The sequence below is a fragment of the Geotrypetes seraphini genome, chromosome 2 (assembly GCF_902459505.1).
Source record: "Geotrypetes seraphini chromosome 2, aGeoSer1.1, whole genome shotgun sequence".
Lineage (NCBI taxonomy): Eukaryota > Metazoa > Chordata > Amphibia > Gymnophiona > Dermophiidae > Geotrypetes > Geotrypetes seraphini.
Window position 1 is genome coordinate 430,798,134 of NC_047085.1, and position 20,718 is coordinate 430,818,851.

Below are 20,718 nucleotides of genomic sequence, written 5' to 3' on the forward strand. Positions count from 1 at the left end.
ATATGCATTGTGGATATCTTGAAAACAAGTCTGGCATGATGTGTCCCGAGGACTGGGTTGAGAAGCCTGGGTCGAGAAGCCTGGGTCTAAATTCATATTTCAAATTACAGTAATATCCTTTATATTTGCCACATATTTTTGTTTTTAAAAGTAGAGGGAAAATCAGTTTTGGTTTTGGTTTTCTTTACACATTGTTAGATCTATTCTAGTCCATGAGAATTTTTTTGTGCAAAGATGGAACCACCAGTAAGGATTTTAAAAAATGAACTAGTGAAATTACTCAGAGTAATTAGTTTATTAAAATGAGGTGTAAACAGTGGCTTAGATGTGCATGAAATCACATAAAGTGCACAAAGAAATAGGATTCAATATTTTTATTAAATGCATTTCCATATAAAGTCCATGACCTACAAGGTCTCGGATCAGCAAAACTCAGTTTATGTGCTTTTAATTTTTCTCAGCTGTTCCATATTAACCTGAAACTCGATGGCAGAACAGGGTATTCAGCATGGAATTTTATTAAAACACGATGAGAACTAGCAATAAATGGAACAATGTCTGTAGCCTGAAAAAAATGCAAAAAAAAGAAAAATGTTATTTACATTTAAGTTACTTGAATCAGTAAATAATGTGCTAACCAAATGGTTAGAACAGCGACTGAAAACCCAGGAAAGCCAGAATGCAAATCCAACTGCTGCTTTTAAACTTGGCCAAGTCATATAATCCTCCATTGCCCCTGTTTCTTCTGCAGTTGAAACCAGGTGAAGGGAGAGCGGGTGAAGACTGGGAGGGGAATACTCGGTAGGCTTGGAGCCTATTTGGCTCTGATCCATATAACTTTACTCCTCTATAGATACTTTCCTACATCTCTGAACCTGGCAGGCCAAAGGCCTTGATGTAGTAGCCGATTGTGTTGGCTGCCTGAAGTGCAGGCAGTGCATACACAGCATAGAAACTTTGAAACACTAGATGGCACTAGAATACTTAGGAATAGATTTCTGTAAAACAATGCTAAAGTTTTTCAAATGCTATACAAGCTGATGTCAACTAGCTGATACTAAGGGCCGGATTCTCTAGTATCACTGGTAAAATCCGACAGGTTACTGTGTCTAACGATTTACAAAAGACGAGCCATTCTCAAAGAGCCATGCGTGCACATTAGTTTTGTGGAGGGTCGCCAAATTTACATGATAGTCACTAGTGATAGTGATCAGCACATGTGCATAATAGTCTGTGGAAAGAGGCGTAAATATGCACATGTGCTGGGAAAATCTACGCCATCAGCACACATATCATAGGCATGGCATAGGTGGATAGAAGGGGTGGAGAACTACCAGCAAATGCTGTGTCGTATGAATCATAGGCATGCCAGTGCTATTGGATGGAGGGGTAGGGCGGGGAGGTGCAATCATTGGCTTTCAACAAGTGCATATAAGTCATGTCTTTAATGTACACTCTTGAGATGCATGCTTTTGAAATATTTTTCCATTACTAACATTTATGTGAATAGTGTATTTTTAAAATTTTTATCATGAGCCACAGCCAGATTCACATGCCTGAGACATGCTTTTCACAGTATTGGCACCCCTGGACCAGCCGGTAATTTTTGGTCATTAAAAACCGGCCCTTTGTTTGGAGAATCACCTGGCAATGATAAATTGTCAGGGAGTGTTTGTTTAAATATCTGAGCCCATTTTACTACCATTTTAATAGTAATGACCTTGTTGGACTACTTTTGCATGGCAGAGTTGGAGTCTGCCAGGAAGCTCAGAAAAGACCACGGTGAGCCATTCTGATAATTGGGCAGTAAAATCCTGGCATGCTAAACTGGCTGGAACCGGTTTAGCGACCATCGTTAAAGGCACGGTAAGTTTTGAGAATCCGGCCCTAGGCGATAAAAACAAAATATAAAGATTAAAAGGGTCGGTGTTTAAAAAAATGTGATACATACTGCTCCACAATAAGGTCCTGCAGCTGGAATGTTAACATTTGGTACGTTGTAGAGCTTCAGGTAGTTGTTGCTACAATCACCAGGATCATCAATGCTGATGAAATCAAAGATGACTGTAACTGTTCTCCCTAGAGGGGCTTCGATGTTCCATTCACAGTCAGTGTTATTACCGTAGGTTCCAGGGTATTCTGGGCTGGTAAATGAGCCACGGTCACCATACAGCACTCCACCACAACCTGAAAATAAAATGACAAGTTGGCTTGAATTCAGAATTATTCTTTATGCAGAGACAGACAGGGTTGTTTTTTTTTATACTTGGGGAATGAGATTCAATGTCCACTGTGATCTTGGACAAGTCACTTAACCCTCAAAAAATACACAATGGCAACAAGTCCACAAATCAAATATATCGACCAAAAGAGGGGACTTGTGAGAAAGAAGTCTATAGTATATAGCAGTACCCTCAGATACCTGTACTGTTAAATCATTGTAGATTTCTATAAACAGCTTACACAGGTGCAGGATATCATTCATTGCTGCATGCGTTTGTATAAAGTGCAAATGCTTAGTGCAAATAATCAAACGTATAAAGTGCTCCAGTGTAACTGAAAAGACTAACAGAACCAAAAGAAGGGAGGTCCAACCTCGTCTGCAGTGAAAAAAACCAGCCAGGAACAAACAAACCAAAACTGCAGATATGTACAACGATGTAGGCAAATTTTATTGTGACAAGCAAACTATATATTAAAACCTGTTTGGTAAAAAGGTTTTAATATATAGTTTGCTTGTCACAATAAAATTTGCCTACATCACTGAAAAGACTAAGACAGCACTTATCTTAAAACGCTGTCGTCTCTCCTAAGATGTCATTAAAGCCCATTACAGGTATCTGAGGGTTCTGCTATGTACTATAGACTTCTTTCTCACAAGTCCCCTCTTTTGGTTGACAAGTCACTTAACCCTCCATAGCCCCAGATACCAAATTTAGCCTGTGAAATCATGGAGAAAGTACCTGCATATATTATATAAAAATTGCTTTGGTTGTACACAGAAAGGCAATATATCAAATCCATGACCCTTGTAGCACATGTAACTTTGAAAATGTAGCACATGTACACTAGTTCCACCCTCCAACCTAAACTTGCCCCTGTGATTGTCTCTTTTCAGCCTGGCTAAATGTGCACATGTTGTACTGTAGAAACCAGCAATTTTCAGACAGGACAGTCTAAGCACATTAATTCATTATAGCATGTCTAGTATACTTTGAAAATGATATTAACCTATGTTTTGGTGGTGGTAAATGAAAACAAAACAAAACAAAACAAACCATCTTGCCATATATCCATGTGTACATTCATAAAGAAAAATGTCCAGTAAGAGTGGACTATGTCAACTATTTACCTTCCCTACACAAAGGAAATTTTCAAAGGGTTAAGTAAAATGGCCTCACAGAAAACTGACCTCCCCAAATGCATTTATTAGTGCTGCCTGATTCAGGAAAAAAAATTTTGTTTCGATTCGGCCTATTGAATCTATTTTTTGATTCGATTTGATTTTCCTGCCCAAGTGGGTGTTTTTTTTCAAAATTCTGGTAGGTTTATTTTATAGCCTCTTCACCCCCTTTGCTTTCTCCTACCCACATTGGCAGTGTGGTATAAACAAAACAAACAAACAAAAAAGACTTTTCCTCTCTCTGTTAAATCCTAGCTCACGTTTGCGGTCCAACACCAGTTCTGGCAGGATACACAATTCAAATCTGACATATTGTATTTACAAAACAGAAAATAAAATTATTTTTTCTACCTTTTGTTGTCTGGTCATTATTCAAATCTTGTTGGTCCCAGGCTCTGCTTGTCTTCTGCTAACTCACTTGCCAGGGTCTCCTTCTTTCTCCGTGCAAACCATCCATCTTCCATCTCTGTCCTCTCCTTCTGTTTCCCCTCCCTCACCTGGAGGTCTGGCATATTCTCTTTTTTCATCTCCATCCACGCAGCTGATGGACCCCACCATCCCCAGATCCACCATCTCTCCTTTTCTCAACTACCCTTTCATCCAGCATCTCTCCCTCCTTCCCCAGTGTAACATTTCTCTTTCCCTCCTTTCTGCCTCCCCATCCATCTCGCCTTCTCCATGAGTCCAATACTTTCTGCCTCCTGCACACTTTCTCTCTCTGTCCTTGCCTCTTCTTTCGAGTAGCAACTCTCCTTTCCACCCCCCAACCCAACATGCTCTCTCCCCATGCACCATCTCACCTTCCCCTCCAGTGTGTAGCACCTTTCCTTTTCCTCCCTTTCTGCCAGGTCCAGCAGCACCTCTTCTCCCTTTTACCTCCCCCGCGCCCAGGCGGTCGAGTCCAGCCCACCCACCCCGGTACCTTTACAATTGTTGGGAGCAAGAGGGGTGCCCAGTCTCTCCTGCTTCTTCGAGGCAAGCTCCCATGTTCTGGAGCAGGAGGGGTGCCCGGACCCTCCTCCTGCTTCTACACCGCTGAAAATCAGGGACTTCCCTAGACTCCTCCTTAAGGAAGTCCCTGATTGGCTAAGGTGCCCTGGCCCTCCAAAGGAAGGAGCCTGAGGTGCCTCAGCCAATCAGTTCCGTAGGCCTCTCCCCTTACATCAGATAATGCACCGGGGCGGGGCCTAAGGCCGCTATTGGGGCGGCGGCTGGCCGGAGAGCAGAAGGAGGAGGATTTTCCTCCTCCCGAAGATTTTCAGCGGCGTAGGAGCAGGAGGAGGGACCGGGCACCCCTTCTGTTCCCAATAATTGTAAAGGTACCGGGTGGGTGGGCTGGGCCCGACCACCTGGGCAGACCAGGGGTGGGCCAGGAGGTGGGTGGCCTAGGAGCAGGAGGGACCGAGCATCCTTCCTGCTCCCAACTTTGGTGTCGGGGGTGGGCCATGCCATGTCGGGGGGGGCGTGCCGTGCTGTTTTTATTTTCTGTTTTAACATAGATGGCAGGAGGGAGTTGGAATCCCTCCTGCTTTTTTCTCCGGGGAGGGGCACGGCAGAGCGTAGCAGGGCAGGCAGGAAAGATCACGGCCTGGGGGCTGTCGGGCAGATCTCTTTTTCCTGCTCCCAGACTCTCCTGCTCTCTGCCGCCGTTTCCCGCAGTGCAGGCCCACTTTAAAACCACGGGCTTGCACTGCAGGGAACGGCAGCAGAGAGCAGGAGAGTCCGGGAGCAGGCAAGAGAGATTTGGGCTGGGTTGAGCCCTGACAGCAGTGACAGGAGGCTGCTTCTCCTGTCACTACTGTCAGGGTGTGCGCATGAGCTGGGATCGCTATGGCCATGGGTAGGGGACATATAGGAGGCGTGCTAACGATCGTCTCCATTTGCATGCAGGCCTTTACTGAATCAGTCAGCCAGCATGCAATAGGAAACGGATTGTGCATGATTTGGAGGTTTAGTGAATCCTGCCCATTATTTTGTCACCTCCCCCTTCAGCTTGCTGCACAAAGTATGAGTGTATGCAGATTTTTTTTTTAACAGATGTACTTGGCAGTCGATAAGTTTCACAGAGAAGCAATGGAGGTAACTTCTCTGAAAAATTTCCAAAAGCACCTAGGAAGTTTGCAACCAATAATGGAAATTCTATCCAAGTACCTCCCGTTTCTTTTGAGGAAGGTTCCCCCTGGTCTGGGGGGTCTTTCCAATATTTTGCTTGGAGCCCCTTAATTTTAACTTCTGCTACAGTTGCAATTATGGGGCTATCTGAAAATTGTCTAAAATTTAAGGGGCAATTTTTAAAACTCAGAAGACCTTACAGGCCTGCAGGTTCTTTGTACCAACAGACCCCAAAACTCATTTTCATAGTGAAACTCCACATGGATTTTCCCTTGGAAAACTTTAATTGCAAACTTCAAGGGTAGAAAAATAACCATAGATTTTGTATCTCTTATCTGTGCCAGTCAGATCTACAGGGAAAATACATGTAGAGATTTTAAATTTAAATCTCTGAGCATACTTTGTCCTCTAACCTCCACTACTCCTAGGAATGCTACTTTCTCCTGTGGGTAATATTAAAAACTCTATTCAAGAGGCCCTTTTACTAAGAAGTATTATCGTATTTTTCGCTTCATAAGACGCACTTTTTCCTTCCAAAATTGGGTGGCGATTTCAGTGTGTCTTATGAAGCGAAGGTAACTTTTTTTAAACACCCCCCCACCCACCCCGGGTGTACCTTTTTAAAAATGACCCACTCGTTGGGGGCGTGCGGGCTGACTGCTGCCCGCCGTTGCTGCTCCTGCTCCCCGCCACTGCTCCCTGCTGGCCGCCGCTGCACCACAACTCAAAGAACATAAGGGAAGGGCCAGCGTGCAAGGATTGCATGTCGCTGGCCCACAAGCCTTCGCCCGACGTCAGAACTGACGACATTCTGATGTCGGGAGAAGGCTTGTGGGCCGGCAATGTGCAATCGCAGCACGCTGGCCCTTCCCTTTCCTTCTTTGAGTTGCGGCGCAGCAGCGGCCAGCGGTGAGCAGGAAGCAGGAGCAGCAGTGGCAGGCAGCAGTCCGCTCGCGTACCCCCGAGTGGGTCATTTTAAAAAGGTACACCGGGGTGGGTGGGGGGTGTTTAAAAAAAGTTACCTTTGCTTCATAAGACGCACTGAAATTGGGTGGAAAAAAGTGCGTCTTATGAAGCGAAAAATACGGTAGGTGCACACCTAATGCAACAAAAATGAGCTAACATGGGATATGCTAAAGTGTTCTGTGATAGTTTTGTTATTTGTGCAAGCTAAGCATGTGGTAATTTTATTTTATTTTTTTTGGGGGGGGGCATCTTAGGGATGGAGAGTGGGAATTGCTGCACTAATCAGTTAGTGCAGCTACATTACCAGATGCTAACTGATTAGCACAGGGTTAATGCGGAAGCTCTCACCGTCTCCAAAATAGGTGGCAGTAAGTACTCCTGCAATAATTTCTGTAAATGTTTGTGCACTAATACTAACATTAAACCATGGAAATATTTTTTATTGTAAGAGGAGATGTCATTGAATATAAATGCTTATTTGTTTATTGTTATGGTATGTATATTATATTGCACTTTTTGACAGATGTGAAAATTCAACCTGAGTGTTAGTCAGAGTAGAATGTTAAGACGCGAATTGAACCCTGAAGAAGATTATGAAATGGGATCTCTTGTCGGACAGCGTCTGTTGTTATCCACAGTTTAAAGGATCAGATAAGAATTTTCTCTTTTTGGCATTGTATGGGACTATGGGCTCCTTTTACAAAGGTGCGCTAACGTTTTTAGTGCACGCACAAGATTAGCACATGCTATAGCACGCGCTAGCAGAAAAATTACCGTCTACTTAAAAAGGGCGGTAGCGGCTAGCACGCTAAAACCGCTAGCACACTTTTATAAAAGGAGCCCTATATGTTTATGTTTATTAAGTGCTTAGAGACCACTCATCGGAAGGAAATACATAGTAAATAGGACAGTAAAATTCAAGAACACACTTTTTCTACTTCCAATCCATCACTACATCCTAGCCAGAAACTCAGCTCTCCTCACCACACTTCCACCTAAAGAGGTGAGTCTTAAGGAGAGCTCAGAATGTAGTTCGAAGGGAAGAGCAGGCCATAGCAGTGGCACCAGTGCAAAAAAAAAGGCAGAATGACGAGTTGAACTTAATCTGGTCAAGTGTATTACAGGAATTGATAATTGGTTGGAAGATTCTGATCAAAGAGAATGTGACGGTCACAAGGGTATGATAAATGAGGACAGATAAGGTGTACAATGTTTTGTAGGCCAAAGTCAGCAATTTATGCTCAGTGAGAAATTCTAGTAATTTAGACTTTGTTCAGCGTATTTATTATTCTTACTTGGAAAGCAATTTGTTTGATAAGTGGACTGTGCAGATAATGATTTGTTATTTCAAATTAACAATATACATTATATACATTTCAATCTGCCTTGAACCTCAAGGTAATGGCGGAATAGAAATCCCTAATGTAATGTAATGTAATGTAATTTCAGAGGAACTATATGATGTGATGTTGCAGAGACAAGAAGAGCTATAAGGCTTAAGTTTGTCATCTTCATGTGATGTGCCAAATAGCACTAATAGTTCACTGACATCTCTTACAATAAAAATATTTTCAGGTGAGCACAATCCTTCTTACGTGTTGCTTCCTGCGGAATTTTGATGGGAGGGTCTTTGTTTTATGGATTGTTTTTCTCTCCTAAATCTGGTGTGAACATTAGCACATGACCATATTTTGAAGAAAAGTAACAGAGCACTTTTTCACAGCCCAGAAAAAACTGGCTTAAGAGCATCAGAAAAACCTGAGTAAGGCCATTTCTTATTGTAGTTCAGTAAAAGAACCCCTAAGTGAATAAACACATCTTTATCTTGATATAATTTTACATCAGTGTACCATAAAAGCACTGAGATCACAACCCAAAGAGAATTGTAGATAACAAAGAGGTTATGATCACCTGGGATATTTGTAGGAATTTCACACAGGAAACATACACACGCAATCTTAGAGTCGAGAAGGAGGCGCTCCCTAATGGATGGTCTCTCACCCTTTTTATTATGCTTCTAAGCTAATGACATCATAGTAACTCCCTCGTTTACACATCTCATGATTGGTGGGTACAAAGGTACATGCTTTTACATTGGTGGATACAAAGAAAGATACACGCTTTTACCTCGTGATCATCCTCCAACTCAGCACTTAGACAAGGGACTGATTAACACGTGGACAGAGCCTGAGTCTATGCACATATGCAGTGTCTGTCAGCTGATGTCCTTACCAAATAAGGACAGCTCAAATAAGATAAGCATGTGACAGTCCAAAGGTTATAATGCATACTCCTTAAGCTCTCTTAATTAGCCTTAAGCTCAGGGCCTGCACATAGGCAAAGTCTGATTGTTGCCCATATAAGGGATAAGGGTAAACCTGTGTCAGGTTAATATGTGACAAAGGGTCTTTTGACAAGATGCTAGCATTTTCCTTTACTTAGAATGGCTGCATGGCAAGAAGGGAAGGGAATGGGAATAATTCATAATTCTTTCACAGGGCTTATAATTCTTACTCAGGGCCTAGATCCGTACACAGGGCCTAGATCAGTGTGCCGACCTGGCCTGGTTCAGAACTGCCTGTGTGCTGACCTTGCCTGTGTTCTGATGCCCTGGATCAGAACTTATCAGACCTCCATCCCTACAGATATTCCCATCCCAACTGATAAAAAGCTGGATGCAAAAAAGTTGGATATAGTGATAAAAGGGAAAAACACAAGAATGGCATTGATTATACAGGTGTCAGTCCCACACACTTACTGGTGAATCATTGGAGAGAAAGAATATCCTCAAGTATAAAGAAATGCAGTCTGAGACTAAGAAAACATGACAGAAAGATTCAAAAATATTTCCCATCATTTTGAATACCATAGGCTTGATCAAAAAGAACTTTCAACTTGTAGAGAAAGACACGGGGACAGAATTTGTCCCTGTCCCCATCCCCGCGGTTAACCACAGGAAATCATCCATATGTCATTATTTAAGGAGAGAGAAAAGAATCAGAGTATAAATGGACCCAGCCACTGACCCTCAAGCCTTGCATTAAAGAATGATGGAGTAGGAGGATTGAGTTTGAGTCAGATAGATACTATAGAATGACACGGGATGGTTTCTCATGGTTATCTGTGGGGACAGGAATACATTTTGTCCCTGTGTCATTCTCTACAGTTTGTCCCCGTGTCATTCTCTACTTCCAAGTACATCTGGATAAGTTGCCTATACATGTTATATCTTCTGAACTCCAGAAAGAAGCTCTGTTGGGAACAATACCCCAGAGACAAATCTATTGGAAACATGATTTCTCAGTCTGCTTGTTGAATATCCATATTAATTCAGTTCAAGGTTATCACTATTGCAATTTTCTTACTATTTTATATATTTTCTTATTTATTTATTTTATTTTTGTACCACATTAAGGGGTCCTTTTACTAAGCTGCTGCAAAAAGTGACCTTTGTGCACCCTTAGTGATCTTTCCCGCTTGCTAAGGCCACTTATTCCATTGCCAGAAAATGGTCAATATTTAATTTTCCTAATTAATGTCTATGCACTAATGCAGCCATAAACACATGACCATTAACAAAAATTAGCACATGTGCCCTTACCATCACCTACCTTGTAGTTAGTAAAAGGTCACTTCCTAATCCTGCAGTACTGTAGATTAATCCAGACATGCCCCCTCAGCCAAAATATAAACAATATTCTTTAGTGTGAGAGTAGTGTGTGCTCATTTGGAACTTACCACAGTAAGCATATGCCTTTACCACAGCTTAGTAAAAGGATCTCTAAGGCAATTGGGAGAAATTTAGCTGCTCAATAATGCCTCTGTTATACTGAGGAAGCATTCAAGAACACTACACTTTTCTCCAGAAGAAAGCAGAGGATTTTGAAACTGATTTCTTCATTGTCTTAGTTTTTCTTTTGACTCAGCCATCTCATAATATAAAAAATGCTTATCAATGAAGAAAATGTTAAAAAGGAACAAACTGGGTTATAATCTTTCTAAACAATGTTATAGATAATTAGAGAACTAAGTTAAATCTGCCAGATGTTGTTACACAATAATTATTGGAAAGTTTTCATACCGGTGCGAGATGAAGTCCAGGTGATCTCATATCCATGATGATTGAATGAGCTGTCACTCTTGAAATACAAGTACAGAGCACGATTTTTAGGGAATATGGGGTTAGGCAGAGCAGTTCCGCAGTGCTTGCCAAGCAATGAAGAACTGGCATCACTGCCATTGCGTACCTTGATAAAAGAAACACACAGAAATAAGCATGCAATTTCTATTATGAAAACTATGCCCCCCCAATCTGTCTTCATCTGCCTTACTAAAGGCCTTTTAAGTCGCTAAACTGTATTTTAGGTCTTATTAACTTTAAAAAGAAGTAGCAAGGGTGTACAAATGTCTGCATCTGCCATATTCAGTTTTTAAAAATCATTTTCAATTTATTAAAAATTAATCAATAACTAGGAATCATACATTAGAATTTGCAAACAGCTATCATGTTTAACATTTACCAGGCAGAGGCATGGTAGGTATTTACTGTAAGTTTTAACTGCTCTGTATTTAATCTGTGGTCACTTTTTTAAATGGTATGATGTTTTTAATCACAAAAGAGATTAGGTTCTTACCTTGATAATATATTTTCCAGTAAATAGGGATGGTATGCTGAACTATAGGGTTATTCATGTGTGCTCATGGGCATACTGCAGAAGATGTCAATCAAAGCTTTCAACTTCTCCTTCTCCACAGTTTCTGCTGCCACCTTCAGGTCATACCAAAGCTGGCAACAGCACCTACAGAAGAAGACAGGAGGAGGGATACGGGGAATTCCCCAAAACCAGGTGTCTGCTCTGCTTAGATGAAGTTAAAACAGTAATGTAGTTAAAACATTAACAAGCCTCTGAGAAGAACAATGAATTCAAGAGAATACAAGTTAGGCTAGAAATAAACATCCTGAACATTTATGGAGCCCACTGTCTGATCCAAAGCATACAATCGAATATGCGGAGACTTTCCCTATGACTGATTATATCATAGAGTGCATTCCTCCCTTGTGATCTGATATGTAAGTATGTAATTTGTTATAGTGTGTCTCTGAAGTGTTTTGTACGATAAATGTAAATCTTTTATTATGTATGTTAATATGTAATTCACCCTGGATAAACAAACAAAACACAGTCTCTCCCTAATCCAATAGTTTGATTGTCTGTGAAATCTTAGCTATGGTGGTGACCATTAAGTTTGAGTCAGAAGCAGGCACATCAGATAAGTTCAGCATACCATCCCTATCTACTGGAAAATATATTATCAAGGTAAGAAGTTGCATGTCCCCTAGTCCTAGTATTTTTGAAAAGCATGAATAAGCGATTAACATCTACCCTTTCCACTCCAGTCATTATTTTATAGACCTCTATCATATCCCCCTGAGTCATCACTTCTCCAAGCTGAAGAACCCTAGCCGCTTTAGCCTTTCTTCATAGGGAAGTTGCCCTACATCTTTTATCCCTTCCATGCGCTAAATAGTTTAAGATACCTCTCATAACACCATCTCAGTTATTGCACTATCCCTGTGGAATTTGCTCCCTCTTTATCTAAGACAAGGATACTGTATTTCCAGATTTAAATCAGGCCTAAAAACTTTTCTATTTAAAGTTACTTTCCATGTTTAAAGCAACCCCTGTTCCCTAGTTTCTTATATTCTTAGGGCTCTTCTGTACATCCTACCTACACGCCTGGTCTTACCCCTTGCCCCATCCTTTTATTTTATGCGATGTATTCTTTTCCCATTTTTTCCTCCTGAATCTTGTGATATCCATTGTAGTTTTAGATTATGTTTGTTTTCCCTTTGTTCCTCCTGTTGTTTTTACTTATTCAAACTTTTGTATAAAAGTTTGTTTGTATGTAAACCACGTGGAGGGGCATAATTTAAAAAAAAACATCTAAGTCCCCTTTTGGCCTAAGTTCCTAAATGCTGAAAGTAGGAAGCAGGGAAATGTCCATTCTCAAAAAAACAAACAAACAAAAAAAAAAACCGTCCAAAATGAGGGTTTTTTTTGAGAATGGCCTACCTCTATGTTCAGCAGTTTAATCGCCCAGACCACCACTACGTCTAACCTTAAAACACATTCCCAACCAAAAAATTCCCTAAGTCTCAAATGCCCAAAACAAGACCTTTTAGACGAAGTAGGAGCCAGTCCTTCACCTAGAAACAGGATTCTGTAACCAGCGTCTGTCAAAAACAATGCCTGTTACAGAATCCTGGGCCCCTCCCTCCCACAACAATCGTGGCAGGAGAGATACTTAATCTCTCCTGCCGCCATCGCAATCCCTCCCCCTGAACTGCCGTGAACCTGCAGGAGGGATCCCAAGCCCTCCTGCCGACACCCCAACCCCATGAGAGCGATTTGCATATAATGGAAGTGACAGGTATGTAAATCTCTCTCATGCATATTCATTAGGGATATCTTGAAAACCCGACTGGCTGGGGGGTCCCCTAGGACAGGGTTGAGAACCACTGCCATAGAGCGATACAAGGGCATTATAACATTTTCATCTTTGTTTTCCATTCTTTTCCTGATAATTCCTAACATTCTGTTTGCTTTCTTAGCCTCCGCTGCACATTGAGTTAAGGGTTTCCAAGTATCCTCAACAATGACCCCTAGATCCTTTTCCTGGGCAGTGACTCTTAACAAAACCAGCATTACGCAGCTATAGTTTGGGTTCCTCTTTCCCACATGCATCACTTGGCACTTGCTCACATTCAATGTCATCTGCCATATTGAGCCCAGTCTCACAAGGTCCTCTTGCAATTTTTCAAAATCCCTTTGCGATTTAACAACCTTGAACAACTTTGTGTCACCAACAAATTTAATTAGCTCACTAATTATTCCCATCTCTAGATCATTCATAAATATGATGTCCAAATCTAATTTTGGATATTTTGCAAAAAAAATATCTAGTGCCAAACATGGTTATTTTTGAATCAGAAAAATGTCTAATCTTTTTGGTTTGAAAATTACCGTTTTAGATGTTTTTGTGCTCAGTGCATCTTTCTTTAAGGATATAAAAAAAAGTCCAAGGGAAAAATGCAAAAAAAAAAAAAAAAAAGAAATCAACCCCCCCATCCCCCCCCCCCCAAAAAAAAAGAAAACAAGCCATTGGGATGTCTTACTAGACTGGCCATACAGACATCCCAGCAAAGCAATGAGGCAACCTAGGGGCATTGCAATGAACTTCACATAAAAGATCTCAGGTATACATCATATCATAATCCTCTTATGGTAAGCCCTCCAGGAATAGCAAAATATGTACAGAACCCAAATGTCCACCACTATAATAACCCTTATGCCTGCAAGTGTCACCTATATGTGGGTTTTGGGGCACTCACATTCTACTATGTGTATCAATTAGAGTGTATATGGGCCTGGAAACCCATCTTTATAATCTACAGCTTGGTGCTTAAAGAGGAATGGCCATTATATCTATCTGGTCACTTTCACTTCTAAGGGAGGTGGGAGGGGGTCATTTCCTTTGAGGGATTAAGGGGAGGTCCATCTGGTCAGTCTGAGCATCTTTTTGGCACTTACTTGTTACTTGTTATTGAAACAAAGCATGCCTCCTACATGCCCCCTTGAACTGCATAGAAAATGCAGATGTGCAACTTCCTGAAAAATTAGTTTTGAAAATAGCAATTTGGATGTTTTTTGTGAAAAAGGCCCATCTGCCGCTTTATGCCATTTTGGGGATTATTTCTGTTGAAAATAAGCCCCAGTGTGTGCAGTATTTAGGCATGACCACTTACACTAGCAATAGAGCTGGTGTAGGACTGGTTAAGCACTTCTCATGATCACAAGAAGTAGCGGAGGGACTTGGAACCAGGTTTCCTGGTTGTCAGCATGGTGCGTAACCACCAGCAGGGCAGGATTAATTCGTCGAGGGCCCCTAGGCACACAAGTACACTGGGCCCCCTGCCCTGCCCCACCCCACCATGCGCCCAGGCGGAAACAGGAAGCTGCGTCAGAGGGAAGCTTTGGGCAAGCAGCACCGCTTGCAAAATTACAGTTCCCGTTGCCTTTCTTATCCGCGTTGCTTGCTTGTCTTACTTTCCATCGATGTGGGGGGGGAGCCGTGTTGACGATCGGGGGGGGGGGGAGGCCCGCGTTGCCGATCGATGCTGGAGGGGCGCATTGCCATTTGGAAAAAACAATGTTGATGCCCTCCTTCATTGGGCCCCTCTGACCATTTCGGGCCCTAGGCACGTGCCTACTTGGCCTATTGGTTAATCCTGCCCTGACCACCAGGCTACATCTCCACATTTGCACATCCCTGCTATTATTTTAATATTTACAGTACATATGATAGTCATGTAAACGTTACTGCCTACCTTATAGAATTACACCTTATACAGTATATTAGCTACTGTATGAATGGAGGAGAAGCATATGTTACCACACTCAAATTCCTAATTTTTTGTATGCTATTCAGCTTACCTCTAAGAAATCGTAGCAATTTACATTTGTTTCTAAATTAAATGAATTGAAGAACAAGGAAATTGTGTGGTTCTCTGGTGCTCTGAGAATGATGATGCATTCCACACTGTGGGGATACTTTCCAGGCCAACCAGGGCTCTTCAGGTAACCAAATGCTTGGTTATATTCACGACTGCAACCTTTGAAACAAATTGGAACTTTTTAGAATCTACTACCCTCTCAACGGGATATTTTTACTATTCAAAACACAGCAGTATTTGCAGGTATCAGCAAAATTTGCTGCCAGCCTTACCAGCAATCTGAAAGGTAAAATTGAGTCCATTGGCATTTAAGTATGCCTCAGATTTGAAAACCACCACAGCAGTACGGCCATATGAGAAAAAGTCAGGAATAGTCAAATCTTCATTGCCACAGAATCTGTGGGCTTGACCTTGGTCACCCTGAAATGATAAGGAAATGACAACTACAGTGTTTCAAAAGCTCTTCCAGGAGTAAAACTGTTTTATTACAGAAACAGACTATTGGAAACTACCCAACCTTCCTCCCTGCAGGGGAAATACACATGTGTTGTATACTCTTACCTGCACTTAAAGGAGTTGTGGAATTGCAAAAATATACATTATTTTGTATGTTGAATTATACCTACCTTCGTAAATTTCATAAACCTGAATAAACTCATGTAAACCGTTCTGAGCTGAATAAATAATTAGATAAAAGTGGTTAATAAATTATACCTGCCTTCATAAAAGTGGTTAATAAATCTCAAGAAATAAATAACTGTTTCCAAAATTACTTGTGTTGATTTATTTGGAGAAAAAATTCCTACAAAAGAAACTAGTGCAAGTGTACAGTATTCTGCTACTTTTTTTTTCCTTAATCTTCAGTTCTGGACAATTTTATTTATTTGTTTATTTAAAACATTTAAAACATTGCTTAAATATCTAAGCGGTTTCCAACAGGAAACATGCATAAAAATTTGCTATAAAACATAACATAAAAGCCCAACATTCTCAAAATCTCATCTTCTATGGTGACAATATAGGAAGGCAATTAAAATGAAATTGGCCTCATTGCAAATAAGCCTCAACAAAAAAGTTGTGTCTTTAAGAGCTTCTTAAAGTTAATACAATTCGTACATAATCTTGGATGTCCAGGAAAATCATTCCATAGAAGTACCCCAGCAATACTAAATATTTTTGATTTTGAAGCAACGTACCATACAATGTACAAAATCATCTTCTCTAAAATCCCACAGCTCAGTTTGGCTTTTAATGGGGACTCCAGCACATGCTGGAGATGTTATCGTGTAGGGGGGATCTAGTCATAACTTATCCCCCCCCCTTGCTCCTCTGGAGGATCTGAGCACCAAGAAGGGTCCATCAGCTCTTGATCCACTTCAGGTTCCTCATTCTGACCCACTAACTTCTGTGATGGACCTATGGTACATTGTCTTTCTCTTGGAAGTTAAAGATGTTTTAATGTGTCTGACACTTCCATTTTCTTTACACCCAAACAGGAGATACTACCACCTTAAAGTAGAGCAAAGAAAAACAAAGGAGGAGACCTGTGGTGCTCAATCTTTTTATTCACTCAAGACCCGACACAAACGTGTTTTGGCTGTGAGGCCTGTCTCAGGGGGTCTTATAATATACAATCAATATCTGATTTGATGAGTGATTCAATAAATGACTTGTAAAACCAAGCCGCTGTGTGCAGGGATAGTTATTTCTCTTCACTCTATCAAAAATTTTTGTCGGGTCTTGAGTGAATAAAGAGATTGAGTACCACAGGTCTCCCACTTCCATTTTCTTACCACAGAAACATGACAGAAATCACGCATGGTTTGTCATTTCAGATTTCTGGAAACTATAATTGCTGCAAGAGAAGCTTTTGCCATCTTCTATATTAAAGAATGAGGATAATGAAAAAACGTGTCAATAAGTGGACCTGCAAAGAAGGACCCATGTGTGAAGTACAGAACTAAGAATTTGTGTTTTTCATGTACGTATATATTCCCTGACAATATAATTGTGCTTTGATGGCTTACCAGAGGGAAGTCTGTGAACTCTAAATAATTCTGGGAGCAGTCTGGATTGGGCTGAAGATGGAAAGTCTGCACCTCAATTTTGACATTTTCTTGTGGGGGAGCATCAATGGTCCAGATACAGTCAGTAAATGGTGGATATGCATTTGGGAAATAAGGAGATGCTGTAGTCTGTGGCATGGAGGTTGCATAGTACATTCCACCACATAGAACTGGAGAGGAACAATAATAAGATGCATAAATTAATCTCAAGTCCCATGAAAATGAAAATATCAGAGTAACAGAAAATTCCCCTCCCCCTCATCCCTTTGAGACTAACTAAGACTGAATTCACAAATGTTGACAATAGTGTGAGGGTAGAACAACCAGAACATACCATTCTGCTAATCTGCAACTGTTACTAGCTACCCCAGGAAGCTTTATAATATTAAGGACCTGGTATTCAGCCAGTGGTGATCAGAGTTTTGCTGACTGCTGCTGGCATTATACCTGTAAATTCAATGCTGGGCCATGTTTGGGCTCTAGAATGATATTCGGCATTAACTGGCTATGAAGAACTGCATAAAGATAGGACTGCATTTTATGTCTAGACTCTAGAGAATGACACGGTGACCGAATTTGGCACCGTGTCTGTCTCCTTGGATAACTGCGTAAAGCCACCTCCTTGTCATTCTTTAAGGAGGGAGGGAAGAATCAGAGTATGAATGGGCACGGCCACTGACCCTCAAGCCTTGCATTGAAGAATGATGGTGTAGAAGGGCTGAGGTTGAGATAGACACTAAAGAATGACACGGGATGTCCTAATTACACAGTTATCTTAGCTGGTTTAATGCTGAAAATTGGCACAACAGACTAAGTGCCAGCCCCACTCCTGGAGCAGCCCCCAAAATAGTTTTGGCTTGGATGCTAGCCAGGAATTTTCAGTGGCACAGATTTTGGGTGCCTAATTTTCAGCACCCTTTATAGAATTGGCCCATAATGACATGCAAATCAGCTCTTTGTTATGCAAATAAAATAACCGGCAAACTTCATAAGTTGCATTATTCCAGGAAAGATGACAAGATCTTGATGAAGATGACAACACTCAATGAAGTCACAGGGAAATACTTTTAAAACCAGTAGGAGGACATATTTTTTCACTCAGAGAACAGATAAGCTCTGGAACATGTTGCCAGAGATTGTGGTAAGAGTAGTTAACATAGCTGGTTTTAAGAAAGGTTTGGACAATTTCCTGGAGGAAAAGTCCATAGTCTGCTGTTGATACCAACATGGGGGAAGCCACTGCTTGCCCTGCATTGGTAGCATGGAATATTGCTACTATTTGGGTTTTGGCCAGTTACTAGTGACTTGGATTGGCACTATGAAGATGGGCTACTGGGCTAGATGGACCATTGGTTTGACCCAGTAAGGCTATTCTTATATTCTTCATGGGGGGGGGGGGGGGGGGGGTCAGATCATTCTTCTATGAATTTCTCAGTCACATTGTACAGTATATTCTCTTAACATAGTACATATCATTCATAGTGGATCATAAGACATAAGCATGCATCTAGTAAAATATTTTCTTCTATTATTGACATAAAATGATATTTCCTGGTCATTAGGAACATTTTTTTCAGTTTGAATTCCATTGCGTTTAACTATAACTATATTTGCTCAACATCTGTACTAGAGAATGGCACGGGGACAAATTTTTCCCCGTCCCCACGGGAACTCATTTTCCCGTCCCGCCCCGCAAGTTCTTTTCCTGCCCCTGCCCCATTCCTGCAAGCTCTATCCTCATCTGCATAAGCCTCAAACTCTTTAAAATCATAAGTGCTCGAGTCTTGTGCGGTTAAGGCAGAGCTTACAGGAATGGGGCAGGGACAGCGCCAAAACTCGCAGGGACGGGACAGGGAAATTGAGTTCCTGCGGGATGGGGAATAGTTGTCCCTGTGTCATTCTCTAATCTATACCATTTGTGTAATATGTCTTCTTCTCCTAATACAGTTACACTCTTCACCACTTGGAAGAGATATAACACCCTTTTACTGCTATATACCTTTTGGGTGTGCATTAATGTCACCTAAACAAAAAAGGCATAGATGTTTCAGAATTGATTTGTATCATTTCTTTTCAGCCAGTGAAGAAACAATACTTACTGTCCACTGTTGTATAAGTAGCATTAAACCCTTCTCTTTCCACCACAGAGTCACTGACAAACCTCACTGTTAAGAAGTTGCTGATGGAGAGAAGTGGCTCAGGCAGGACAGAACCACAGAAGGTACCAACCAATTCTGCAGTAGTATCTGCCCCGTCGTACACCTGGAAATGAAAAGGTGGTTCGTTACCGCTGTGCCATTTCAGAGAATTAAAAAGGTGGAAGACTTAAGTATTCGCAAAAACACTGGGAGAGAAGGTATCTACATGGGCTACTGTTAGGTTATTTAAAAACTAACTCATTATATTGTAGCACAGGTCCTACAAGTATTATATGCAGTGAAGTCTCGTTCCTACTAATTGGGGTTAGCAGTAAAATAACCCATGTTAACAGCAGCCCACACTGATAACAACCCCCCTTAACTTCATTCGCCCTTCCATAGACTTCATGTTTAAAACAGAAAATCAGGAACTGGCTATTACAATAAACAAGTGCATCAAGTTTCAAGCTTTATTTATATTTGATTAATCGCTTAATTCAATTGTTTCTAAGCGAATTACAATATATAAAAGTAACATGTAAATTTAAACATAATACTAAAATAGGAAATGACATATACGATATTAAAAACTAACAATTTATACAATAAATACAATTTAAAAAAAATTTACATAACAAATGTACTAATAAATTTATACAATAATGAAAAAGATATCAAGAAAAAAAAAGGAATTAAGAAAAGATGCATGGAAAAGAAAAAAAGAGAACGAGGGAGAGCTCAGAAATAATTTATAAGTTAAAGGCATCCTTGAATAAAAAGCATGAATTCAGACACTGTAGGGATGTGAATTGTGAGTGCGCATTTGGTTTGTATGGGCACCTACAAATATAGCATGAGTGAGTGTATGAATTAATATGCATTATCAGTTTGTGCATGCAGAAATGTTCTTGCATATATACCAAAAAGAGCTCAAATAGTAAAACCCTTCGGACACTGTTGCTGCCAATACTGTCCAATCTATAATCCAAACTGGAATTGGCTAACACTCTTATTCTCTTGGGGGGAATGTTTGAAATAAGAAATGCTTTAAATAATGGACATCAGTATGAGCCCTTCAAGTTGAACACGAGGGATTGTGGGCTCAGGCAGGAACTCATAGATGACCAGCACCAGACATAAGTCTAAATAAGAACTGCCTCATACATCATTTAGTCCTGTTGCGTATAATCAGATAATATAAATCATTTTCAAACATTCACACCAGGGGAAAAGGAGCAATGAAAAAATAATAAATGTGATAAGAATAAATAGATAAGCTCCCAAAACATCACAGTAAAGTGCGTGAAGTCCTTGGAGTTCTTAAATATAAGTGCAAATACTGACAAAAAATTCAGGCTAAAATGGTGCAATGATCATCTGTGACACACTTGCATGTATTTCATAACGATTCCCTGTATTTCAATAAAATTTCATAATACTAATGAATAGGTTGAACGCTGAAACTGATAATAAGAATTCATACAAAAGATGATAAAAAGTTTATAATTCAATAAATAA

General features: G+C 40.7%; 1 protein-coding gene across 2 annotated transcripts in view; it reads right to left on the reverse strand.

Moving 5' to 3' along the window:
- Positions 1-276: 276 nt before the first annotated feature.
- Positions 277-20,718, reverse strand: part of CUBN (cubilin) — a 494,825-nt gene continuing 474,383 nt past the window's right edge. For both annotated transcript variants that reach the window (XM_033931276.1, XM_033931275.1), the window contains exons 61-67: positions 19,162-19,324; positions 17,024-17,232; positions 15,269-15,416; positions 14,977-15,155; positions 10,563-10,728; positions 1,952-2,187; positions 277-565 (exon numbers count right to left, since the gene is read on the reverse strand). In XM_033931276.1, the coding sequence (XP_033787167.1) occupies positions 458-565; positions 1,952-2,187; positions 10,563-10,728; positions 14,977-15,155; positions 15,269-15,416; positions 17,024-17,232; positions 19,162-19,324 (1,209 nt within the window). In that variant the 3' untranslated portion in view covers positions 277-457. The remainder of the gene's footprint in view (positions 566-1,951; positions 2,188-10,562; positions 10,729-14,976; positions 15,156-15,268; positions 15,417-17,023; positions 17,233-19,161; positions 19,325-20,718) is intronic.